This window comes from Symphalangus syndactylus, chromosome 13, assembly GCF_028878055.3.
Source record: "Symphalangus syndactylus isolate Jambi chromosome 13, NHGRI_mSymSyn1-v2.1_pri, whole genome shotgun sequence".
Taxonomy (NCBI): Eukaryota; Metazoa; Chordata; class Mammalia; order Primates; family Hylobatidae; genus Symphalangus; species Symphalangus syndactylus.
Window position 1 is genome coordinate 119,228,865 of NC_072435.2, and position 26,050 is coordinate 119,254,914.

A 26,050-nucleotide genomic window follows, 5' to 3' on the forward strand; every position below is an offset into this window, starting at 1 on the left:
AAATGGCCGGGCGCGGTGGCTCACGCTTGTAATCCCAGCACTTTGGGAGGCCGAGGCGGGCGGATCACGAGGTCAGGAGATCGAGACCACAGTGAAACCCCGTCTCTACTAAAAATACAAAAAATTAGCCGGGCGTGGTGGCGGGCGCCTGTAGTCCCAGCTACTCGGAGAGGCTGAGGCAGGAGAATGGCGTGAACCCCAGAGGCGGAGCTTGCGGTGAGCCGAGATTGCGCCACTGCACTCCAGCCTGGGCGACAGAGCGAGACTCCGTCTCAAAAAAAAAAAAAAAAAAAAAAAAAAAAAAAAAAAAAATTAGCTGGGTGTGATGGTGCGTACCTGTGGTCCCAGCTACTTGGGAAGCTGGGGCGGGAGAATCACTTGAGCCCAAGAGTTCCAGGCTGCAGTGAGCTGTGATCATGCCACTGCACTCTAGCCTGAGCAACAGAGCAAGACTCAGTCTCAAGAAAAAAAATTTTAAATAAATAAATCAGTAAAATAAAGCTGGGTATAGTGGCTCATGCCTGTAATCTCAGCACTTTGGGAGGCTGAGGTGGGTGAATTGCTTGAGGCCAGGAGTTTGAGACCAGCCTGGCCAACATGGTGAAATTCTGTCTTTACCAAAAATACAAAAATTAGTGGGGTGTTGTACTAGGCACCTGTAATCCCAGTTACTTGGGAAGCTAAGGTGCAAGAATCACTTGAACCTGGAAGGGGGAGGTTGCAGTGAGCCAAGATCGTGCCACCGCACTATAGCCTGGGTGACAGAGCAAGACTCAGTCTCGAAAAAAAATAAAATAAATAAAATAAATACATAAATACATAAAATAAAGAGGTATGAATTTCATTAAACAGTTTATCTGGAATAACCTAGACATGAGGTTGGGCGCGGTGGCTCACGCTTGTAATCCCAGCACTTTGGGAGGCCGAGGTGGGTGGATCACGAGGTCAGGAGATCGAGACCACGGTGAAACCCTGTCTCTACTAAAAATGCAAAAAAAATTAGCTGGGCGTGGTGGTGGGCACCTGTAGTCCCAGCTACTCGGAGAGGCTGAGACAGGAGAATGGCGTGAACCCGGGAGGCGGAGCTTGCAGTGAGCCAAGATCGAGCCACTGCATTCCAGCCTGGGCGACAGAGCGAGACTCTGTCTCAAAAAAAAAAAAAAAAAAACCTAGACATGAGTCCACAGATGGCTTTTATGGTTTCATAGCTGTCTCTCATAGCTTCGGTGAGTTTGTCTTCTGACTTTCAGTCATGTGCTTGTAAACTCAACATGAAACTCCCTCTTCCCAGCTGCGCTTCTGACTGCTCTAACTTTTCAGACAAATCAAAGACCCAACCAGTGCTATAGTCTACATTGCTAAGCCTGCTCGAGGAACTCGGTGTATTCGCCTAGGATTTAGTCCATGAACGCTCAAGCAATTTGCAATCCAAAGAAGATCTGAAATATGAGACTTCCGAGGCATCGTATGCTCACCAGTTTATGATAAAGGATGTTTCAGAGGATACAGATGAAAGTGAGGAATGGGGGGAGGGGGCAGAGCTCCCACGCCCTCCTGGGGCATCGCCCTCCAGGAACCTCCACGTGTTCAGCTGTACAGAAGCTCGAAAAATGTACCATATCTTGCTCTTGGTGGAGGTCACAGGAGTATACACGAAGGTAAAAAGTTGAGGTTGGGCAGGGTGGCTCCCGCCTGTAATCCCAGCATTTTGGGAAGTTGAGGTGGGAGGATTGTTTCAGCCCAGGAGTTCAAGACCAGCTTGGGCAACATAGTGAGATCTTGTCTGTATAAATAATTAAACAATCAGGCGGGTGTGTTGGTGTGCACCGGTGGTTCCATCCATTTGAGGCCGAGGTGGGAGAATTGCTTGAGCCCGGGAGGCCGAGGGTGCAGTGAGCCGTGATGCAACCACCGCACTCCAGCCTGGGTGACAAAGCGAGACTATCTTTAAACAAATAGCAGGGCGAAGTGGCTCACGCCTGTAATCCCAGCACTTTGGGAGGCCAAGGCAGGCGGATCACAAGGTCAGGAGATCGAGACCATCCTGGCTAAGATGGTGAAACCCCGTCTAAAAATACAAAAAAAAAAAAAAAAAAATGAGCCGGGAGTGGTGGCGGGCGCCTGTAGTCCCAGCTACTTGGGGAGCTGAGGCAAGAGAATGGCGTGAACCCGGGAGGTGGAGCTTGCAGTGAGCTGAGATCATGCCACTGCACTCTAGCCTGGGCCAGAGCGAGACTCCATCTCAAAAATAAATAAATAAATAAATAAATAACAAAAAGCTGTGGAGCTATTCACTTATCTGTGCATTTCATTTAGGTAAATTATGTCTCAATAAAGTGCTGGGGAGAAAGCAATGAAGCACTGACATATGCTACACCAAGGATGAACCTGGAAAACATCATGCTGAGCAAAAGAAGCCAGACACAAAAGGCCGCACAGTGTATGATTCTGTTTACATGTAATGTCCAGAATAGGTAAATCCACAGAGACAGAGTAGATTCGTCCCCAGTCTAGCCTCATTCTAGGGCTGGGAAAAATGGGAAGTGACTACTTCTGTGTATGAGGTTTCTTTTGGGGGGGATGACAATGTACTAAAATTAGATTGTGGTGATGGTTGCACAACTCTGAATATACTAAAAACCACTGAACTGTAAATTTTATTTTATTTTAATTTTATTTATTTTTATTTATTTATTTTTTGAGACGGAGTCTCTCTCTGTCGCCCAGGCTGGAGTGCAGTGGTGCGATCTCGGCTCACTGCAGGCTCCACCTCTCCGGTTCAGGCCATTCTCCTGCCTCAGCCTCCCGAGTAGCTGGGATTACAGGCGCCCGACACTACGCCCGGCTAGTTTTTTGTATTTTTAGTAGAGAAGGGGTTTCACCGTGTTAGCCGGGATGGTCTCGATCTCCTGACCTCGTGATCCACCCATCTCCGCCACCCAAAGTGCTGGGATTACAGGCGTGAGCCACCGCGCCCAGCCTGAACTGTATATTTTATTTATTTATTTATTTATTTATTTATTTTTGAGACGGAGTCTTGCTCTGTCACCCAGGCTGGAGTGCAGTGGCGCGATCTTGGTTCACTGCAAGCTCCGCCTCCCGGGTTCATGCCATTCTCCTGCCTCAGCCTCTCCGAGTAGCTGGGACTACAGGCGCCCGCCACCACGCCCGGCTAATTTTTTTGTATTTTTAGTAGAGACGGGGTTTCACCGTGGTCTCGATCTCTTGACCTCGTGATCCGCCCGCCTCGGCCTCCCAAAGTGCTGGGATCACAAGTGTGAGCCACCGCGCCTGGCCTGAACTGTATATTTTAAACAGGTTGATTTTATATGTACATAATGCTCAATTCTGTTGAGTGGAATTAGCCTTCCTAGAACAATGCCATCAGGAAGAATTAAAAGTGAGTTTCAGCTGGGCACAGTGGCTCATGCCTGTAATCCCGGCACTTTGGGAGGCCGAGGTGGGCAGATCATTAGGTCAGGAGTTTGAGACCAGCTGGGCCAACATGGTGAAACCCCATCTCTACTAAAGACAAAAAATTAGCTGGGTGTGGTGGCGTGCGCTTGTAATCCCAGCTACTCAGGAGGCTGGGGCAGGAGAATCGCTTGAACTTGGGAGGTAGAGGTTACAGTGAGCTGAGATCGCACCATTGCACTCCAGCCTGGGCGACTGGGCTAGACTCTGTCTCAAAAAAAAAAAAAAAAGTTTCTTTTAACTTTCACTGCCCTCACTCATCACTGCTGTGATGAGCTCAGGAGTTCGAGACCAGCCTGACCAACACGGTGAAGCCTCATCTCTACTAAAAATACAAAAATTAGCAGGGCGTGGTGGCACGCACCTGTAATCCCAGCTACTCAGGAGGCTGAGGCAGGAGAATCGCTTGAACCTGGGAGGTGGAGGTTGCAGTGAGCTGAGATCGTGCCATTGCACTCCAGCCTAGGTGACACTGCGAGACACTGTCTCAAAAAAAAAAAAAGTTCCTTCTGGGTCAGGCGCAGTAGCTCACGTTTGTAATCCTAGTGCTGCAGGAAGCCAAGGCAGGAGGATCACTTGAGTCCAGGAGTTTGAGACCAGCTTAGGCAACATGGGGAAATCCCATCTCTCCAAAAAAAAAAAAAAGCACGAAAATTAGCCAGGTGTGGTGACACATACCTGTAGTCCTAGATACTTGGGAGGCTGCAGCCAGAGGATCTCTTGAGGCAGGGAGGTCGAGGCTGCAGTGAGCCTTGATTGCACCACTGCACTCCAGCCCAGGCAACAGATTAAGACCCTGTCTCAAAACAAAACAAAACAAACAAAAAACAAATAATCTGTTCATTCATTAATGATTAATGTATTGAGCATCTACTATGTTCAAAGGCTGAAATGTCCTACAAGGCTGTAGAGTTAAGCAGTCTTTGCTTTGAACCTCCCAATTGCTACATACTTGCTGATTCACAAGCGTGATCAAATTTCCTAATCTCTCCAAACCTAGTTTCCTCACTGTACACTGGGAAAAAGAAAAATATCTGTTTCCCGCCGGGCGTGGTGGCTCACGCTTGTAATCCCAGCACTTTGGGAGGCCGAGGCGGGCGGATCACGAGGTCAGGAGATCGAGACCACGGTGAAACCCCGTCTCTACTAAAAATACAAAAAATTAGCCAGGCGTGGTGGCGGGCGCCTGTAGTCCCAGCTACTCGGAGAGGCTGAGGCAGGAGAATGGCGTGAACCCAGGAGGCGGAGCTTGCAGTGAGCCGAGATCGCGCCACTGCACTCCTGCCTGGGTGACAGAGCAAGACTCTGTCTCAAAAAAAAAAAAAAAAGAAAAAAAGAAAAATATCTGTTTCCCAAGACTGATGTAAGGATTGTATAATATAATGCATAAAAGTGTCTAGGATACTATAAGCATCAATGGATGTTGGCTACTATTACAAAGTGTTAAGAAACTTAACTCTTAGATCCCTCATAGAATTGGACAATCTGTTGATAGGTAACGATGGCCCTTCTCTCTCCACTGGGAAATTATGAAAACAATTACAAGTTATAGCAGAGGTTCTTTTTTTATTTCCCCCAGAGACAGGATCTTGTCGGTCACTCAGGCTGGAGTGCAGTAACATGGACATAGCTCACTGCAGCCTTGAGATCCAGGGTTCAGGAGCTCCTCCTGCCTCAGACTCCTGAGGAGCTAGGACTACAAGTACCTGCCACCACGCCTAGCTAATATTTCAAAAATTTTTTGTAGGCTGGGCGCGGTGGCTCACGCCTGTAATCCCAGCACTTTGGGAGGCCGAGGCGGGTGGTTTCGGGAGTTTGAAACCAGTGTGGTCAACATGGTGAAACCCTGTCTGTACTAAAAATACAAAATCAGCTGGGCTTGGTGGTGCATGCCTGTATTCCCAGCTACTTGGGAGGCTGAGGCAGGAGAATCGCTTGAACCTGGGAAGCAGAGGTTGCAGTGAACCAAGATCACGCCATTGCACTCCATCCTGGGCAACAAGAGCCTTTGAAACTCCATCTCAAAAAAAGAAAAAATTTTTTTTCTTTTTTTTGTAGAGGGAGCGTCTCCCTATGTTGCCCAGGCTGGTCTCCCACTCCCGGCCCCAAGTGATGCTCCTGCCTCAGCCTCCCAGTGTGCTAGGGTTACAGATGTGAGCCGCCGTGCCCAGCCGATAGCAGAAGTTTTAGAGTGTCGTCCCAGGGCCAGCCCCACAAGCATCACTTGAAAGCTTTTTAGAAATGCAAATTCTCGACCCACTGATTCAGAAACTTTGAGGGAGGGCTCCAGCATCCTGCCCAGTTGGATGATTCTAATGCATGCTCAAGTTTGAAACCCAGTGAGTGATAGCAGAGTGTTCAAGCTGACTTTGGCTGGGTACAATGGCTCATGCCTGTAATCCAAGCACTTTGGGAGACCGAGGCAGGCAGATCGCCTGAGCACAGTAGTTCGAGACCAGCCTGGGCAACATGGCAAAACACTGTCTCTACAAAAAATACAAAAAATTAGCCAGGCATGGTGGCATGTGCCTGTGGTCCCAGCTACTCGGGAGGCTGAGGTGGGAGGATCACTTGGATCACTGGAGCCCAGGAGGTCAAGGCTTCAGTGAGCCAAGATTGAGCCACTGCACTCCAGCCTGGGTGACAGAGTGAGACCCTGTCTCAAATTTAAAAAAAAAGGAAGAAAAGAGTCTGACTTCTAGAGCCAGAGCATAAATCTTAACTCTCCTACTTGTAAGGAAATTAATCCTCTGCTCCAGAGCTCAAGTCTTCCAACTATAAAATTGGGATAAGAATAGAACGTACTTCTTTGTTTTTTTTTTTTTTGAGACAGAGTCTCCCTCTGTCACCCAGGCTGGAGTGTAGTGGCGTGATCTCGGCTCACTGCAACCTCCACCTTCCAAGTTCAAGCGATTCTCCTGCCTCAGCCTCCTGAGTAGCTGGGATTACAGGTGCATGCCACCATGCCCGGCAAATTTTTGTATTTTTAGTAGAGACGAGGGTTTCACAATGTTGGCCAGGTTGGTCTCGAACTCCTGACTTCAGGAGATCCGCCTGCCTCGGCCTCCCAAAGTGCTGGGATTACAGGCATGGGCCACCACCCCCAGCCTGTACTTCCTAAGATTGTTGTGAAGTAAGCGTTTAGAACAGTGTCTGGGCCAGGTGCAGTGGCTCACATTTTATAATCCCAGAACTTTGAGAGGCCAAGGCAGGAGGATTGCTTGAACCTAGGAGTTCAAGACCAGCCTGGGCAACATGGTGAGTCCCTGTTTCTATTTTAATAAATATATATATTTTTATATATATAAAAAAGAGAGGGCCGGGCATTGTGGCTCACATCTGTAATCCCAGCACTTTGGGAGGCTGAGGCAGGTGGATCACTTGAGGTCAAAAGTTCCAGACCAGCCTGGCCAACATGGCAAAAACCCATTTCTACCAAAAATATAAAAATTTGGTTGGGTGCAGTGGCTCATGCCCATAATCCCAGCACTTTGGGAGGTTGAGGTGGGGGGATCACAAGGCCAGGAGATCAAGACCATCCTGGCTAACACGGTGAACCCCGTCTCTACTAAAAATACAAAAAATTAGCTGGGCGTGGTGGCAGGTGCCTGTAGTCCCAGCTACTCAGGAGGCTGAGGCAGGAGAATGGCATGAACCCGGGAGGCGGAGCTTGCAGTGAGCCGAGATCGTGCCACTGCACTCCAGCTTGGGCAACAGAGCAAGACTCTGTCTCAAAAAAAAAAAAAAAATTAGCCAGGCATGGTAGCGGGCACCTGTAATCCCAGTTACTCAGGAGGCTGAGGCAGGAAAATCGCTGCAACCGAGGAGGCAAAGGTTGCAGTGAGCAGAGATCGTGTCATTGCACTTCGGCCTGGGCAACAGAGCAAGACCCTATCTCAAAAAAAAAAAAAAAAAAAACCCGGGCGTGATGACTCACGCCTGTAATCCCAGCACTTTGGGAGGCCAAGGCGGGTGGATCACCTGAGGTCAGGAGTTCAAGACCAGCCTGGTCAACATGGTGAAACCCCTGTTTCTACTAAAAATACAAAAATTTGCCAGGCGTGGTGGCATGCGCCTGTCATCCCAGCTACTGAAGAGGCTGAGGCAAGAGAATTGCTTGAACCTGAGAGGCGGAGGTTGCAGTGAGCAGCGATTGTGCCATTGCACTCCAGCCTGGGCAACAGAGTGACTCTATCTCAACAAAATAAATAATAAAAGTAAAAAATAAATAGGTTGGGCGCGGTGGCTCACGCCTGTAATCCCAGCACTTTGGGAGGCCGAGGCAGGCGGATCATGAGGTCAGGAGTTTGAGACGATCCAGGCTAACATGGTGAAACCCGGTCTCTACTAAAAATACAAAAAAGTTAGCCGGGCGTGGTGGTGGGCCCTTGTAGTCCCAGCTACTCGGAAGGCTGAGGCAGGAGAATGGCGTGAACCCGGGAGGCGGAGCTTGCAGTGAGCTGAGATTGCGCCACTGCACTCCAGCCTGGGCAACACAGCAAGACTCTGTCTCAAAAATAAATAAATAAATAAATAACAGTGTCTGGCACCTAGTAAGTTGTTAATAAATATTAGCTATTATTATTGTAAACTACCTCTATTGCCAAAATAAAGCTTTTTAAAAATTCCAAATGATACATCATTATACAAAGTTTTTTTTGTTTTTTTTTTGAGATGGAGTCTTGCTCTGTCGCCCAGGCTGGAGTGCAGTGGCGCAATCTCAGCTCACTGCAAGCTCCGCCTCCCAGGTTCACGCCATTCTCCTCCCTCAGCCTCTCCGAGTAGCTGGGACTACAGGCGCCCGCCACCACGCCCGGCTAATTTTTTTGTATTTTTAGTAGAGACGGGGTTTCACCGTGGTCTCGATCTCCTGACCTCGTGATCCGCCCGCCTCGGCCTCCCAAAGTGCTGGGATTACAAGCGTGAGCCACCGCGCCCGGCTATACAAAGTTTTAAAAAGAATTTCAAGAACACTCTTCCCCTGAGATTTAAGACAGGCATGCCACAGTATGTGACTGAACTCCCCTCGTCCCTTCCCTGCCCCGCCTTTGAGCGGAAAACCAAAGAGGGACTGAAAAGGCAACGTGACAGAAGGTCATGCTGTACTTTTGGTTAAACAAAGGAAAAAGTGAAATAGAAAAAAAAAAAGCAGATGGGTGAGTGAATCATAATACAAATGGAACCGTAAATGTTTTGGGGGCGAATGTCCACAAATAGGACGTTTCCAATGGCAAGTAGCTGGTGGTTCTGTTTGGTACACCAAGCAGAATAAGTCTTTTCTTTTTTTCTTTTCGTTTTTTTTTTTTTTTTTTTTTTTTTTGAGATGGAGTTTTGCTGTTGTTGCCCAGGCTGGAGTGCAATGGTGTGATCTCAGCTCACCGCAACCTCCACCTCCCGGGTTCAAGCAATTCTCCTGCCTCAGCCTCCCGAGTAGCTGGGATTACAGGCATGCGTCACCATGCCCAGCTAATTTTGTATTTTTAGTAGAGACGGGGGTTTCTCCATGTTGGTCAAGCTGGTCTCGAACTCCCGACCTCAGGTGATCCGCCCGCCTTGGCCTCCCAAAGTGCTGGGATTACAGAGGTGAGCCACCACGCCTGGCACCAAGCAGAATCAGTCTTAAGGTCTTTTGCATATCGTGGTGCCCTTTCTTGATTTCCCAAGTGGTACACGCAGGATGGCTTCCTTCCTGTTCGCTATGTTATTTTCAGGTCTTGTTATTCTTAAATCATATGTGGAAACAACAAGGATTTTGGAGATTTCCCAGCCTAGTTTAAATGCCTGCGATGCTAGGTCAATGATTTTATCTCAAGCAGTTTAGGGGAAGGAATCTAGCTGCAGGAAGGGTGGTGCCCCGGGCACTGTTTTGAGTCTGTGTTTGCATAAGACAACAGTAAAAAAAAAAAAAAAAAAAAAAAAAAAAAAAAAAAAAAAAAAAACTTCGATTTGTTTATTCAGAGTGATGGGTGGGAGGGCATTATAACTAAAGTTCTCCACTCTCCCCTCCAAGTCAGCCCTTGCTCCACCACTGGAATGCAACAACCCCCTTCTTACAGAGCAGTTAAGGGAATGAAATGAGCTTGGCCCAGGGCCTGGCAGTGAATGCTAAATGTTCCTTTGAGATTCTATTAGTGTGAAACTTCTGTAGAAATATCTGCCTTCCCTCGTGCCCTCCAGATCTCTTGCTTGGTTTGTAAAATGTTTTATAATAAATGTTTAGCTATATAGACTTAGCAGTCCTGGAGATGCACCCATCTGATTACCTTTCAAGAGGCTAACAGGGGCCCAGCTCAGTGGCTCATGCTTGTAATCCCAGCACTTTGGTAGGCCAAGGCAGGAGGATTGCTTGAGCCCAGGAGTTCAAGACCATCCTGGCCAACCTGGTGAAACCTTGTTTCTACTAAAGATACAAAAAATTAACCAGGCGTGGTCGCACACACCTGTAATCCCAGCTACTTGGGAGGCTGAGGCAGGAGAAGCACTTAAACCCAGGAGATGAAGGTTGCAGCGAGCTGAGATCGAGCCATTGCACTTCAGCCTGGGTGACAGAGTGACACTCTGTTTAAAAAAAAAAAAAAAGCTGGGCGCGGTGGCTCACGCCTGTAATCCCAGCACTTTGGGAGGCCGAGGCGGGCAGATCACGAGGTCAGGAGATCAAGACCATCCTGGCTAACATGGTGCAACCCCATCTCTACTAAAAATAGAACAAAATTAGCCGGGCGTGGTGGCAGGTGCTTATAGTCCCAGCCAAGGTGGGTGAATCACCTAAGGTCAGGAGTTCGAGACCAGCCTGGTCAACATAGTGAAACCCTGTCTCTACTAAAAATACAAAAATTAGCTGGGCATGGTGGTGTACCTGTAATCCCAGCTACTCAGGAGGCTGAGGCGGGAGAATGGCATGAACCCAGGAGGCGGAGCTTGCAGCGAGCCAAGATCACACCACTGCACTCCAGCCTGGGCGACAGAGCGAGACTCTGTCTCAAAAAAAAAAAAAAAAGATATCACCCACACCCCTTAGGGTGGCTGCTATTATTATATTATTATTATTATTATTTGAGACGGAGTTTTGCTCTTATTGCCTAGGCTGGAGTGCAGTGGCCCAATCTCAGCTCGCCAAAACCTCTGCCTCCTGAATTCAAGCAATTCTCCTGCTTCAGTCTCTCAGGTAGCTGGGATTACAGGCGTGCACTACCACGCCCAGCTAATTTCGTATTTTCAGTAGAGACGGGGTTACTCCATGTTGGTCAGGCTGGTTTCAAACTCCTGACCTCAAATGATCTGCCTGCCTCAGTCTTCCAAAGTGCTGGGATTACAGGCATGAGCCACTGCGCCCGGCCTAGGATGGCTATTATTTAAAGAAAGAAAAAAAAAGAAAGAAAGCTTTGGTGAGGATGTAAGGAAATGAACCGCTGGTGCACTGCTGGTGGGAATGTAAAATGGTGAGGATTCTATAAAAAACACTATGGAAGGTCCTCAAATAATTAAAAGTAGCTGGGTGCGGTGGCTCACGTCTGTAATCCCAGCACTTTGGGAGGCTGAGGCAGGTGGGTCACCTGAGGTTGGGAGTTTGACAACAGCCTAGACAACATGGTGAAACCCCGTCTCTCCTGAAAATACAAAAATTAGCTGGGCGTGGTGGTGTGTGCCTGTAATCCCAACTACTTGGGAGGCTGAGGCAGGAGAATTGCTTGAACTCGGGAGGCAGAAGTTGCAGTGAGCCGAGATGGCACCATTACACTTCAGCCCAGATGACGGAGCAAGACTCCATCTCTAAATAAGTAAATAAATACTAAGTAAATGTAGAATTCCATGTGATCCAGCAATTCCCCTTCTGGGTGTGTACCCAGAAGAATTGAAAACAGAATCTTAAAGACATATTTGAGCACCCATGTTCATAACAGCACTATTCACAATAGCCAAGAGGTGGAAGCAACCCAAGTGTTTATCAATGGATGAATGGAGAATGTGGTCTGTCTATACAATGGATATAATTCAGCTTAAAAAGGAAGGAAATGGGCTGGGGGCAGTGGCTCATGCCTGTAATCCCAGCACTTTGGGAGGCCGAGGTGGGCGGATCACAAGGTCAGGAGATTGAGATCATCCTGGCTAACACGATGAAATCCCGTCTCTAGTAAAAATACAAAAAATTAGCCGGGCGTGGTGGTGGGCGCCTGTAGTCCCAGCTACTCGGGAGGCTGAGGCAGGAGAATGGCTTGAACCTGGGAGGCGGAGCTTGCAGTGAGCCGAGACTGCACCACTGCACTCCAGCCTGGGTGATAGAGCAAGACTCTGAATCACAAAAAAAAAAAAAAAAAAAAAAAAAGGAAGGAAATGCTGACACATGCGACAACATGGATAAACCTTGAAGACATTATTCTGAGTGAAAGAAGCCAGTCACGAAAAGACAAATACTACGTGATTCTGCGTATAGGAAGTTATACACATACAGGAAGTCATACGCGGAATCATGTCATATTTGTCATGGAGACAGAAGGTAGAATGCTGGGTGCCAGGGGCTAGGGTGGGGGAAAAAGGAGTTGTTTAACGGGGAGAGAGTTTCACTTTTGCAAGATGAAAGAGTTCTGGAGATTGGTTGCACAATAATGTAAATATACTTAACACTACTGAACTGTACACTGAGAAATGATTAAGATTATAAATTTCATGTTATGTGTTTTTCTTACCATAGTTAAAAATAAAAAAATATGGCTGGGTGTGGTAGCTCACGCCTGTAATCCCAGCACTTTGGTAGGCCAAGGCAGGGGGATCACCTGAGGTCAGGAGTTCGAGACCAGCCTGGGAAACATGGCAAAACGTCGTCTCTACTAAAAATACAAAATAATTAGCTAGGCGTGGTGGCAGACACCTGTAGTCCCAGCTACTCAGGAAGCTGAAGCAGGAGAATCGCTTGAACCTGGGAGGCGGAGGTTGCAGTAAGCTGAGATCACGCCACTGCACTCCAGCCTGGGTGACAGAATGAGACTCCAAATCGAAAAACAAAATAATAAATAAATAAATATTTTTTAAAAAATTTTAAAAAGAGCTTGTGGGTGAGTGCAAGGAGTGCAGTTGCCTCCTCCAGCTGCAGCACCTTCCATCCTGCTGGGGACACCATTTTCACAGGCAGCCCTCTGTCCATGACTAAGCCCAGCAGGGATACCAGGACCAGGCCATTTCTGCCCAACAAAGGACAACTCTATTGGTGATCTTTACTCTGGAGTAACCCCTTGGGTTGGTCAAGCCTGTGCTGTAGTCTGAGGAACTTGTTTCCTGACTGTTTTCTCACCCGTTTCCATTCTCAGATGTCAGCCAGCATCAGAGTCCGGGGCTTTCCCTGCCCAATCCTGCTTCGCCACTCTTTGTGACTCACAGGTCATAAGCCTCCACTAACACTAGCCCTATGTAGCCCTGACCCTTGCATTACTAACTGGGCCTGACTCTCTACTTACTGGAGGACCCAACTAACACAAGAAACAGATTGGGGTCCATGCCTCACTCCTGTAATCCCAGCACTTTAGGAGGCCTAAAGGAGATGGGAGGATCACTTGAGTCCAGGGGTTTGAGTCCAGCCTGGGCAATATAGTGAGACGCTGTCTCTACAAAAAATGTAAATTTTAGTCAGATGTGGTGGCACGTGTCTATCGTCCCAGCTGCTCAGGAGGCTGAAGTGGGAGGGTCACTTGAACCTAGGAGGTTGAGGCTATAGTGAGCCATGATGGCACCACTGCATTCCAGCTTGGGTGACAGAGGGAGACTTTGTTTCAAGAGAAAAAAAAAAAAGAAAGAAAAGAAAAAACATGAATATGTGCTTATTGTAAAAAGTGTGAGATGTTACTAAGTAGTATAATTAGAAGTGAGAAGTCTTCCTCCACAACACCACTATGATCCCCAAGCAACTACTGTTAACAGTTTGATGTAACCTTCTAGACCTATTACAGTAGCCACCAGCACGTCACTGCCAAGCACTTGAAATGTGGTGAGTCCTAATTGAGATGAGCTGTAAGTATAAAAATACATCTTGAATTTCATCTGGGTGTGGTGGCTCATGCCTTCAATCCGAGCACTTTGGGAGGCCAAGGTGGTGTATCATGAGGTCAGGAGTTTGAGACCAGCCTGGACAAGATAGTGAAACTCTGTCTCTACTAAAAATACAAAAATTAGCTGGGCGTGGTGGCGGGCACCTATAATCCCAGCTACTCAGGGGCTGAGGCAAGGGAATTGCTTGAACCCGGGAGGCGAAGATTGCAGTGAGCTGAGATCGTGCCACTGCACTCTGGCCTGGGTGACAGAGCAAGACTCCGTCTCAAAACAAAACAAAACAAAACAAAAACTTGACTTTCATCTTGGCGTGGTGGCTCACGCCTGTAATCCCAGCACTTTGGGAAGCCAAGGCGGGCAGATTACCTGCGGTCAGGAGTTTGAGACCAGCCCAGCCAACATGGCAAAACCCTGTCTCTACTAAAAATACAAAAATTAGCCGGGTGTGGTGATGTGTGCCTGTAATCCCAGCTAGTTGGGAGGCTGAGGCCGGAGAATCGCTTGAACTCGAGGCGGAGGTTGCAGTGAGCTGAGATCGTGCCACCGCACTCCAGCCTGGATGACAGAATGACACTCTGTCTCGAAAAACTTCTATTTCTTTGTTGTTGTTGTTTTGAGACACCAACCAAGGCTGGGATGTAGTGATACAATCTCAGCTTACTGCAATCTCAACCTCCCGGGCTCAGGTGATTCTCTTGCGTCACTTTCCCGAGTAGCTGGGACTACTGGCACATGCAACCACACCTGGCTAATTTTTTTGTATTTTTTATAGAGATTGAGTTTCACTATGTTGCCCAGGCTGGTCTTGAACTTCTGGACTCAAGTGCATTGCTGGATTTCTAAGACAGCACCAAAAAGAGAAAATAAACTATCTCACTAATAATGTCTCTACTGATTGCCATGTTGAAACAGTGCTTTGGATATTTTGGGATAAATAAAATACTTGTTGAAATTAGCTTCTTGTGTTTCTTTCTACCGTTTCAATGTGGCTACTAGAAAATACAGTGCCACATGTGGCTCTCCCTTGATTTCTTTTCTTTTTCTTTTTGAGACGGAGTTTCGCTCTTGTTGCCTAGGCTGGAGTGCAATGGCACAATCTCCACTCACCACAACCTCTGCCTACCAGGTTCAAGCGATTCTCCTGCCTCGGCCTCCTGTGTAGCTGGGATTACAGGCATGTGCCACCACGCACGGCTAATTTTGTATTTTTAGTAGAGACGGGGTTTCTCCATGTTGGTCAGGCTGGTCTCAAACTCCGGACCTCAGGTGGCTGGTCTCAAACTCCGCCTCAGCTTCCCAAAATGCTGGTGTGTCCGGAATTGGTGGGTTCTTGGGCTCACTGACTTCAAGAATGAAGCCGCGGACCCTCACAGTGAGTGTTATAGCTCTTAAGGTGGCGCGTCTGGAGTTTGTTCCTTCCGATGTTCGGATGTGTTCGGAGTTTCTTCCTTCTGGTGGGTTCGTGGTCTCGCTGGCTCAGGAGTGAAGCTGCAGACCTTCGCAGTGAGTGTTACAGCTCTTAAGGCAGCGCGTCTGGAGTTGTTCTTTCCTCCCGGTGGGCTCATGGTCTCGCTGGCTCAGGAGTGAAGCTGCAGACCTTCACGGTGAGTGTTACAGCTCATAAAAGCAGTGTGGACCCAAAGACTGAGCAGTAGCAAGATTTATTGCAAAGAGTGAAAGAACAAAGCTTCCACACTGTGGAAGGGGACCGAGTGGGTTGCCACTGCTGGCTGGGGCAGCCTGCTTTTATTCTCTTATCCGGCCTCACCCATGTCCTGCTGATTGGTAGAGTGCAGTGGTCTGTTTTGACAGGGTGCTGATTGGTGCGTTTACAATCCCTGAGCTAGACATAAAGGTTCTCCACGTCCCTATCAGATCAGTTAGATACAGAGTATGGACACAAAGGTTCTCCAAGGTCCCACCAGAGCAGCTAGATACAGAATGTCGATTGGTGTATTCACAAACCCTGAGCTAGACACAGGGTGCTGATTGGTGTGTTTGCAAACCTTGAGTTGGATACAGAGTGCCGATTGGTGTATTTACAATCCCTGAGCTAGACATAAAGGTTCCCCACCTCCCCATCAGACTCAGGAGCCCCTCACCCAGTGGATCCTGCATGGGGGCTGCAGGTGGAGCTGCCTGCCAGTCCCGGTGCCATGTGCCCGCACCAGGAGGACAGCCCTTGGGTGGTCGATGGGACTGGGCGCCGTGTAGCGGGGGGTGGCGTTCGTCGGGGAGGCTCGGGTGGCACAGGAGGCCATGGAGGTGGTGGGAGGCTCAGGCATGGCGGGCTGCAGGCCCCGAGCTCTGCACCACAGGAAGGCAGCTAAGGCCGGGTGAGAATTCGAGCGCAGTGCTGGTGGGCTGGCACTGCTGGGGTACCCAGTACACCCTCGGCAGCCGCTGGCCCGGGTGCTAAGCCCCTAATTGTCCAGGGCCTGCAGGGCTGGCCGGGTGCAGGGCCTGCCAAGCCCACGCCCACCCGGAACTCCAGCTGGCCCGCAAGCGCCGCACGCAGCTCCGGTTCCCGCTCGCGCCTCTCCCTCCACACCTCCCTGCAAGCCGAGGGAGCCGGCTCTGGCCTTGGCCAGCCCAGAAAGGGGCTCCCGCAGTGCAGCGGTGGGCTGAAGGGCTCCTCAAGTGCCGCCAAAGTGGGAGCCCAGGCAGAGGAGGCCCCGAGAGCGAGCGAGGGCTGTGAGGACTGCCAGCACGCTGTCACCTCTCACTGGGATTACAGGCGTGAGCCACCGTGCCTGGCCAAGCTCACACTTGATTTCTATGGAACAGCACTGTCCTACACCATGCTATCTGACAGGACTTACTACAATGATGAAATGTTCTGTACCTGCACTGTCCAGTACAAGGGCCCGCAGTGGCTCGGGCCTGTGATTATTATAATACATCATTTTGCAATGCCGTGAAGAGAGAATTGCTTGAGGCCAGGAATTCAAGACCAGCTTAGGCAACATAGTGAGATGCAATCTCTACAAAAATGACAAATATTAGGCCGGGTGCGGTGGCTTATGCCTGTAATCCCACCACTTTGGGAGGCCGAGGCAGGCGGATCACGAGGTCAGGAGAGCGAGACCATCCTGGCTAACACGGGGAAACCCCGTTTCTACTAAAAATACAGAAAATTAGCTGGGCATGGTGGTGGGCACCTGTAATCCCAGCTACTCGGGAGGCTGAGGCAGGAGAATGGCGTGAACCTGGGAGGCGGAGCTTGTAGTGAGCCGAGATTGCACCACTGCACTCCAGCCTGGGCGACAGAACAAGACTCTGTCTTGAAAAAAAAAAAAACAAAAACAAATATTAGCAGGGTATGGTGGCACATGCCTGCAGTTGAGTTAGAGGTCACAGTGAGCTAAGATCCGGCCACTATGCTGCTGTACTCCAGCTTGGGTGACTGAGCAAGACCGTGTCTCAAAAAAAAAAAAAGGCGGTTTATGCCTGTAATCCAGCACTTTGGGAACCTAGGTAGGAGGATGGCTTGAGCTCAAGAGTTGAAGGACCAGCTGGGCAACATAGTGAGACCTTCTCTCTACTAAAAAAAATTAATTGGGTGTGGTGGCATGAGCCTATAGTCCCAGCTACTCGGGAGACTGAGGCAAGAGGGTCACTTGAGTCTGGGAGGTTGAGGCTGCAGTGAGCCATGATTGTGCCACTGCACCCCAGCCTGGATAACAGAGCAAGACCTTTTCTCAAAAAAAAAAAAAAAAAAAAAAAAAGGATAGCTGGGCACAGTGGCTCATGCCTGTAATTCCAGCACTTTGGGAGGCTGAGGTGGGTGGATCACCTGAGGTCAGGAGTTTGAGACCAGCCTAGCCAACATGGTGAAACCCGGTCTCTGCTAAAAATACAAAAATTAGCTGGGGGTGAGAGGCTGAGGCAGGGTTTCATCATGTTGGCCAGTCTGGTCTCGAACTCCTGACCTCACATGATCCACCCTCCTTGGCCTCCCAAAGTGCAGGGATTACAGGTGGGAGCCACTGCACCTGGCCTGATATTTATTTTATTATTATTGTTTTTTGAGACACAGCCTCACTCTGTTGCCCAGGCTGGAGTGCAGTGGTGCAATCTCTGCTCACTGCAAACTCTGCCTCCCAGGTTCAAGCGATTCTCCTGCCTCAGCTCTGTGAGTAGCTGGAATTACAGGCAACTGCCACCATGCCTGGCTAAGTTTTGTATTTTTAGTAGAGACGGGGTTTCACCATGTTGGCCAGGCTGGTCTCAAACTCCTTGAGATCAGGGTGGTCTGCCTGCCTCGGCCTCCCAAAGTGCTGGGATTACAGACGTGAGCCACTGCACCTGGCGGATGTTTATTTTATGTTTTGGGTTATAATCCAGTATCACTTAATTTACAGTATTTTGTTGCTCATATTGTTTCCACTCTGGCCATTAGGAGTCCTTTCAGTTGGTTCGCCAGTCCCTGTGACATCATCATCATTGGTGGAGTGTTTCATTTTTAGCACTACCTTACTTTCTGGTACTACAAGTTGCTTCAGGCTCATCTTGTGCATTTCTATTTATTTATTTATTTATTTATTTACTGAGACAGAGTCTCACTTTGTTGCCCAGGCTGGAGTGCAGTGGCGTGATCTCAGCTCACTGCAACCTCTGCCTCACAAGTTCAAGTGTTTCTCCTGCCTCAGCCTCCTGATTAGCTGGGATTACAGGTGCCTGCCACCATGCCTGGCTAATTTTTGTATTTTTAGTAGAGACGAGGTTTTGCCACGTTGGCCATGCTGGTCTCAAACTGCTGACCTCAGGTGATCCGCCCACCTCGGCCTCCCAAAGTGTGGGATGACAGGTGTGAGCCACCGCACCTGGCCTATTTATTTATGTTTTGAGACAGAGTCTTGCTCTGTCGTCCAGGCTGGAGTGCAGTGGGGCAATCTCTGCTCACCACAACCTCAGCCTCCTGGGTTCTAGTGATCCTTGCACCTCAGGGTCCCAAGTAGCTGGGACCACAGGTGTGCGCCATCACACCTCGCTAATTTTTGTATTTTTATTAGATACCCGGTTTTGCCATATTGCCTAGGCTTGTCTTGGACTCCTGACCTCAAGCGATCTGCCTGCCTCGGCCTCCCAAAGTGCTGGGATTACAGGCGTAAGCCACCATGACTGGGAGAATTTTTTATTTTTTATTTTTTTGAGACAGGGTCTAGCTCCAGCTGGAGTGCGATAGCACCATCTCAGTTCACTGCAGCCTCAAGCTCCTGGGCTCAATCGATCCTCCCACCTCAGCCTCCTGAGATGCTGGGAGTACAGGCGTGCACCATCAGGCCTGGCTAATTTTATACTTTTTGTAGAGATGGGGTTTCACCATGTTGCCCAGATTGGTCTTGAACTCCTGAGTTCAAGTGATCCACCCGCCTCAGCCTCCCAAAGTGCTGGAATTACAGGCATGAGCCACTGCACCCAGCCTTCTTGTGTATTTTTTTGTCCCAGTTCTAGAGTCAGCTATTTCTCCAAGGAGCACTGGTTACTTTAATTGGAGAATGATATCAGAAACCAGGATCTGGGTACTAGGTTATGCTCATTGCTACCAGGGTGCACAGACATTTTAATGTATATGTAACATAAAATTTACCTTTTTCACTGTATTTTCATTTATTTATTTATTTATTTTTGAGACAGAGTTTGCTCTGTCGCCCAGGCTGGAGTGCAGTGGCTCGATCTTGGCTCACTGCAACCTCTGCCTCCTGGGTTCAAGTGATTCTCCTGCCTCCAAGTGATTCTCCTGCCTCAGCCTCGTGAGTAGCTGGGATTACAGGCACGCGCTACAACACCTGGCTAATTTTTGTATTTTTAGTAGAGACAGGGTTTCACCATGTTGGCGTGGCTGGTCTTGAACTCCTGGCCTCAAGTAATCTGCCTTCCTTGGTCTCCCAACGTGCTGAGATTATAGGCGTAAGACAACGCACCTGGTCCTTTTTTTTTTTTTTTTTTTGAGATAGGGTCTCGCTGTGTTGCCTAGGCTGGAGTACAGTGGCGCAATCTCGGCTCACTGCGACCTCTGACTCCCAGGTTCAAGCTATTCTCCTGCCTCAGCCTCCCAAGTAGCTGGGATTACAGGCGCCCACCAGCACACCCAGCTAATTTTTGTATTTTTAGTAGAGATGCGGTTTCACTATGTTGGCCAGGCTGGTCTTGATCTCCTAACCTCGTGATCCTCCCAACTTGGCCTCCCAGCGTGCTGGGATTACAGGCCTTAGCCGCCTTGCCCGGCCGGTCTGTTTTAACTACTAAATAACATTAGGTAGATTCACATTGTTGTGAAACCATCTGTACTATCTATTTCCAGAACTTCTTCATCATCTCAAATTGAACCTCTGTATCTGTTAAACAATACCTCGCCATCCTCCTAACACCCATGGCAGCCCCTGATAACCACTACTGTACTTTCCAACCATGAATTTGACTATCCTAGGTCCCTCATATAAGTGGAACCATAGAGTATTTGTCCTTATGCTTCTTTCACTTAGCATGGTTCATCCATGAACTAGGTTTATTCATGATGTTGTAGCAATTAGAATTTCATTTCTTTTTAAGGAGAAAGAGTATTCCATTGCATGTACTGTACATACCACTCGTGTGTGTGTGTGTGTGTGTGTGTAAAAGCATAGGGGTCAGCCGGGCGTGGTGGCTCATGCCTGTAATCCCAGCACTTTGGGAGGCCAAGGCGGGCAGATCACTTGAGGTCGGGAGTTCAAGACCAGCCTGACCAACATGGAGAAAACCCATCTCTACTAAAAATACAAAATTAGCCGGGCGTGGTGGCACATGCCTGTAATCCCAGCTACTCAGGAGGCTAAGGCAGGAGAATCACTTGAACCCGGGTGGCAGAAGTTGCGGTGAGCGGAAATCGCACCATTGCACTCCAGTTTGGGCAACAAGAGTGAAACTCTGTCTCAAAAAAAAAAAAAAAAAAACCAACCAAACAACAACAACATAGGGGTCTTGCTCTGTTGCCCAGGCTGACAGGCTGAACTTGAACTCCTGGCCTCAAGTCTCACGACTCAGCCTCCCTAGTAGCTGAAACTGCAGGTGGCCTCCACTGACAGTGGCTAGCATATATTTTCAAACATAAAATTTTAATCTACAGATTTTTTTATTTTTGAGATGGACTTTCGCTCTTGTTGTCCAGGCTGGAGTGCAATGGCACCATCTCAGTTAATCGAAACCTCTGCCTCCCGGGTTCAAGTGATTCTCCTGCCTCAGCCTCCTGAGTGGCTGGGATTACAAGCACATGACACCATGTCCAGCTAATTTTGTATTTTTAGTAGAGAAGGGGTTTCTCCATGTTGGTCAGGCTGGTCTCAAACTCCGGACCTCAGGTGATCCGCCCGCTTTGGCCTCCCAAAGTGCTGGAATTAACAGGCGTGAGCCATGGCACCTGGCCTTTTTTTTTTTTTTTTTTTTAAATAAATTGGGGCCGGGCGCGATGGCTCACGCCTGTAATCCCAGCACTTTGGGAGGCTGAGGAGGGCGGATCACTTGAGATCAAAAGTTCGAGACCAGCCTGGCCAATATGGCGAAACCCCGTCTCTACTAAAAATACAAAAAATAGCCGGGCGTGGTGGCAGGCGCCAGTAATCCCAGCTACTCGGGAGGCTGAGGCAGGAGAATCGCTTGAACCCGGGAGGCGGAGGTTGCAGTGAGCCGAGTTCGCACCACTGCACTCCAGCCTGGGCGACAGAGGGAGCGTCTCAAGAAAAAATAATAAATAAGAATAAATAAATAATAAAGTAAAATGCCCCAGGTAACTGCATATTCGATAGTCTTTCTTTCAACTTAGTTATTGAATTAGCAATTTTTCTCTTAAAACTTTTTTTTTTTTTTTTTAGTTTATTGTCTTCGGAGATAACACCCTCGTTGCGAGGGAGTAAAATTTTAAAGGTAAAACAAACAGGAAACGAGCGTTGGCGGCGAATCTGCTGCTACCAATGTAAAGGTCAGGCCGAGGCCGGCGCGGAGAATCTGCTGTCGCCTGCAGCTGCTCGCCTGTCTCGGTCGGAAGGGAGCCCAAGCTTTGCTGAGGTGAGTGGAAGCGGTTCGGAGGGAGCGGGCCCCACGCCGGGGAGAAGGAAGAAGGAGTGCGGCCCAGACGCTGTGCTCGCGCTTGTGTGAGGCGCCATGTTGAAACCTGGCAAAGGGGACGACATTCTGGGTTGCGTTGCGGGGAGTGGGGACGAGAGCTGGGTTGGAAGGATGGGCCCTTACTCCCTGCGGCCCCCAGAGAAGGAGAGGGGCGGGGGAGCGGCCTCGAGGGCCGGCGGCCAAGTTGCAGGCTGGATGGGAAGGATGGGCTTTTCCACAGAAACTTACGTGTTTGCCTCCGAGGCCCACTGCGCATGCCCTGGAGGGCTCTGTGGGTCCCGCCTTCAGTTTTGCTTTTCACAGGAGGGGCAGTCTTTTTTTTTTTTTCTTTTTGAGACAGTCTTGCTCTGTCGCTCAGGCTGGAGTGCAGTGGTGCGATCTCGGCTCACTGCAACCTCCGCCTCCTGGGTTCAAGCGATTCCACTGCCTCAGCTTCCCGAGTAGCTGAGACTACAGGCGCCCGCCACCACGCCCTGCTAATTTTTTGTATTTTAGTAGAGACGGGGTTTCACCATGTTAGCCAGGATGGTCTCGATCTCCTGACCTCGTGATCCACCCGCCTCGGCCTCCCAAAGTGCTGGGATTACAGGCGTCAGCCACCGCGCCCGGCCAGGAGGGGCAGAGTCTTACCCCGAAGACCCAGGAAGGAGAGGCTTCATTTATTTTTTTGTTTTTCCCCAGAGACAGGGAGTCGCCCAGGCTGGAGAGCGGTGGCGCGATCTCGGCTCACTGCAGCGTCGACATCTCAGGTCAAGCGGTCCTCCCGCCTCAGCCTCTCAAGTATCTGGGACCACAGGCGCGACCCCACGCCCGGAGAATTGATTGACTGATTGATTGATTGAAACGGGGTCTCACTTTGTTGCCCAGGCTGGTCTGGAATTTATGGGCTCAAGCCATCCTCCAGCCTTGGCCTCTCAAAGTGCTGGTATTACAGGCGTGAGCCACCTCGTGCCTGGCCAAAATTTTTCTAAATTTGTATAATAATTTATAATTGTAATGCATTTTTGTAGACACCATATGATCTAATCTTCACAAAAACCTAGTGAAGTGACATTTAGCTACATTTCACAATAAGAATCCTGAAGCTCAAAATTTACTGACCTCAAATGATCCACCCGCCTTGGCCTCCCAAAGTGCTGGGATTACAGGCGTGAGCCACCACGCCTGGCCCCCACCATTCATTTCGGATCTCATCCCCTGTTGATGAATAAAATGAGAATGAGGCCGGGCGCGGTGGTTCACGCCTGTAATCCCAGCACTTTGGGAGGCTGAGGCAGGCGGGTCATCTGACATCAGGAGTTTGAGACCAGCTTGGCCAACATGGTGAAATCCTGTCTCTACTAAAAATGCAAAAATTAGCCGGGCGTGGTGGTGTGTGCCTGTAATCCCAGCTACTTGGGAGGCTGAGGCAGGAGAATCACTTGAACCTGGGAGGCAGAGGTTGCAGTGAGCCGAGATTGGCCATTGCACTCCAGCCTGGGTGACACAGCGAGACTTTGTCTCAAAAATAAATAAATAAATAAATAAAGAGAATGTAAAAATCGAAAGAGATTGTTGTAGGAAATCTCAACCTAATGCTGCCGGGGAGGAAGTGCACCTAGAAAGATTAATGAGAAACAATGAAACCAGCTGTTAGTATTTAGAGAAGCATGCAGATAAGAGAGAGAACAAAATCCATGCTTATCCGTTTGTAATTCTCTTCCGTTTTAATTTGAAGAAGTCTTAAAGTTTTGAACAGGAGCTCTGTGTACAATAATATCAGTTTTATTTGGTAGATCCTTGTGACTCCTGACTTCAAATGATCCGCTCGTCTTGGCCTCCTCAAGTGCTAGGATTGCTGGTGTGAGCCACTGCACCCGGGCCCCTTGTGACTTTTTTTTTTTTTTTTTTTTTTTTTTTTTTTTTTTTTTTGAGAAGGAGTCTCGCTCTGTCACCCAGGCTGGAGTGCAGTGGCGCGATCTCGGCTCACTGCAAGCTCCGCCTCCCGGGTTCACGCCATTCTCCTGCCTCAGCCTCTCCTAGTAGCTGGGACTACAGGCGCCCGCCACCACGCCCGGCTTATTTTTTGTATTTTTAGTAGAGACGGGGTTTCACCGTGGTCGCCATCTCCGGACCTCGTGATCCGCCCGCCTTGGCCTCCCAAAGTGCTGGGATTTGAAGCGTGAGCCACTGCGCCCGGCCCCTTGTGACTTTTTAATGTTGAACGGGAGGGGTTCTTTTCCTTCAGGAGAAGAGGGGTGGGTCTCAGCCTCAGACACCCAGAATACTGGTTTGTGTGTTTTCTTTTTCCTATCTTTATCTCCAAAACCTTATATTCTATGAAAAGCATCAGAGGAAACGATTAAGAGCTTTAGCTCTGGAGTCCACACTGCCCCTGGTTCTAACTCCTCCACTGGGCTACTTCTTAGCTTTAGGATTTGGGGCAAAGGCTGCCTTTTTGTGTCTGACCTTTTGCATCTGAAAAGGCAATAATAATATAGTACCTAAGTCCTGGTATTGTTGAGAAGTGAGAGGAGTTAAGAGGCTAGTAAAGGCTGGGTTCGGTGGCTCACACCTGTAATCCCAGCACTTTGGGAGGCTGAGGCAGAAGGATAGCTTATGCCCAGGAGTTCAAGACCAGCCTATGCAATATAGTGAGACCCCATCTCTACAAAAAAAAAAAAAAAAAAAAATGCTGGATATGGTGGCGCATAGTGAGTAATTCCAGGTACTCACGAGGCTAGCGTGGGAAGATTGCCTGAGCCCAGGAGGTTGAGGCTGCAGTGAGCCATGACTGTGCCACTGTACTCCAGTCTGGGCAACAGAGCAAGACCCTGTCTCAAAAAAAATTCAAGCGATTCTCCTGCCTCAGCCTTCCGAGTAGCTGGGATTACAGGCATGCACCACCATGCCTGGCTAATTTTGTATTTTTAATAGAGACGGGGTTACTCCATGTTGGTCAGGCTAGTCTTGAACTCCCGACCTCAGACAATCTGCCTCCCAAAGTGCTGGGATTACAGGCGCGAGCCACTGCGCCTGGCCTTTTTTTTTTTTTTTTTTTTTTAAAGTAGAGACAGGGTCTCACCATGTTTCCCATGTTGCCCAGGCTGGTCTCGAACTCCTGGGCTCAAGGGATCCTCCCATTCTGGCTTCCCAAAGTGCTGGGATTACAGGCATGAGCCACCACGCCCGGCCTCTTTCTTTCTTCCTTTTTTTTTGAGATGGAGTCTCACTCTGTCGCCCAGGCTGGAGTGCAATGGTGCGATCTCGGCTCACTGCAAGATCTGCCTCCCGGGTTCACGCCATTCTCCTGCCTCAGCCTCCCAAGTAGCTGGGACTACAAGCGCCCACCACTACGCCTGGCTAATTTTTTTTTTTTTTGTATTTTTAGTAGAGACGGGGTTTCACTGTGTTAGCCAGGATGGTCTCAATCTCCTGACCTCGCGATCTGCTCGCCTCGGCCTCCCAAAGTGCTGGGATTACAGGCATGAGCCACCGCGCCCGGCTGCCTCTTCTTTTTTTTACGTGGAGAAATTCCAGCCGTGAGAGAAGACACAAATTGAGTTAGAGCCAGAGCCCAGACCAGGACTGAAATTGTCTCCCTCTCATCCTGTGCTCCTTCTGTCACTCCATCTGTTTTTCATTCTTTTACTGACAGCAGAGAGGCAGTCTCTGCAAAGTTGCTTGTTGATGATGACAGACATATTGCCCTCCTTTTACCATGTGGTGGTAAGCAGTGTCATGTCGTGCTTGTTTCTCAGTGATCAGGTTTGCCTGATTTGGACTAAAAAGAGTTCTCTGATTTTTTTTTTTTTTTTTTTTTTTTTTGAGACAGAGTATTGCTGTGTTGATGAGGCTGGAGTGCAGTGGCACAATTTCAGCTCACTGCAACCTCCGACTCCTGGTTTCAAGCGATTCTCCTGCTGCAGCCTCCCAAGTAGCTGGGATTACAGGCGCCCGCCATCACGCCCAGCTAATTTTTGTATGTTTAGTAGAGATGGGGTTTCGCTATGTTGCCGAGGCTAGTCTTGAGCTTCTGACCTCGTGATCCGCCCTCCTCGGCCTCCCAAGTTGCTGGGATTACAGGTGTGAGCCACTGCGCCATGCCAGTTCTGTGATTTTTATACGTAGTTGGTTCAGTTCCTCATCATTTATCAGAAAGCGTCCTAGGACCTGGAGCCACCAGACTGAAGAGTGTTTACTGTGTGTTGGGCAAAACATGATCAGGACTTCAGAAGTTTCAATGAGCTGTGAGAAAGACACAGTTGCTTCATGGTGGAGGGAGCTAAAGCTGGACTTGACAGGCCCAGTAGAATTTCCGCAAGTGGATATGAGGGAGATAGGCAGGGAGAGGATATTCCCAGGAGAAGAAATCATCCTGAGATGTTTGCACAAACGGTTTAGGCCAAAAAGAAAGAAAAATTGTGCTGGGAAAGACATGGGGCTGGGGAATTAG

The 26,050-nt window shown here is 49.0% G+C and overlaps 2 protein-coding genes across 7 annotated transcripts in view; both read left to right on the top strand.

Annotated features, from left to right (window-relative positions):
- LOC134732059 (uncharacterized) lies at positions 1–21,645 on the top strand. The gene is made up of 3 exons (XM_063614739.1): positions 1–1,658; positions 2,317–2,474; positions 21,363–21,645. Exons 1-3 carry the CDS (start codon positions 1,482–1,484, stop codon positions 21,643–21,645), a joined length of 618 nt encoding a protein of 205 aa, XP_063470809.1. The 5' UTR covers positions 1–1,481.
- Positions 21,449–26,050, top strand: part of SNRNP35 (small nuclear ribonucleoprotein U11/U12 subunit 35) — a 10,609-nt gene continuing 6,007 nt past the window's right edge. For 2 of the 6 annotated variants that reach the window (XR_010114972.1, XM_063614692.1), the window contains exons 1-2: positions 21,489–21,555; positions 22,297–22,395. Coding sequence is in view for 2 of the 6 variants with exons in the window: in XM_063614693.1 (XP_063470763.1) it covers positions 25,445–25,576 (132 nt within the window). In the remaining 4 variants the exon portion in view is untranslated. Of the gene's footprint in view, positions 21,556–22,296; positions 22,396–22,910; positions 23,247–24,644; positions 25,577–25,655; positions 25,681–26,050 lie in introns of those variants that run through there. The other 4 variants (XM_055238042.2, XM_063614694.1, XM_063614693.1 and 1 more) reach the window with 4 other exon arrangements.

Excerpts from the sequence above, each read along its gene's own strand:
- LOC134732059 (XM_063614739.1), top strand. The coding sequence starts at position 1,482 with ATGATAAAGGATGTTTCAGAGGATACAGATGAAAGTGAGGAATGGGGG. Across the intron at positions 1,659-2,316 it reads TCACAGGAGTATACACGAAG|GTAAATTATGTCTCAATAAA; the intron begins GTAAAAAGTTGA and ends CATTTCATTTAG. Across the intron at positions 2,475-21,362 it reads ACATGTAATGTCCAGAATAG|TTTATTGTCTTCGGAGATAA; the intron begins GTAAATCCACAG and ends TTTTTTTTTTAG.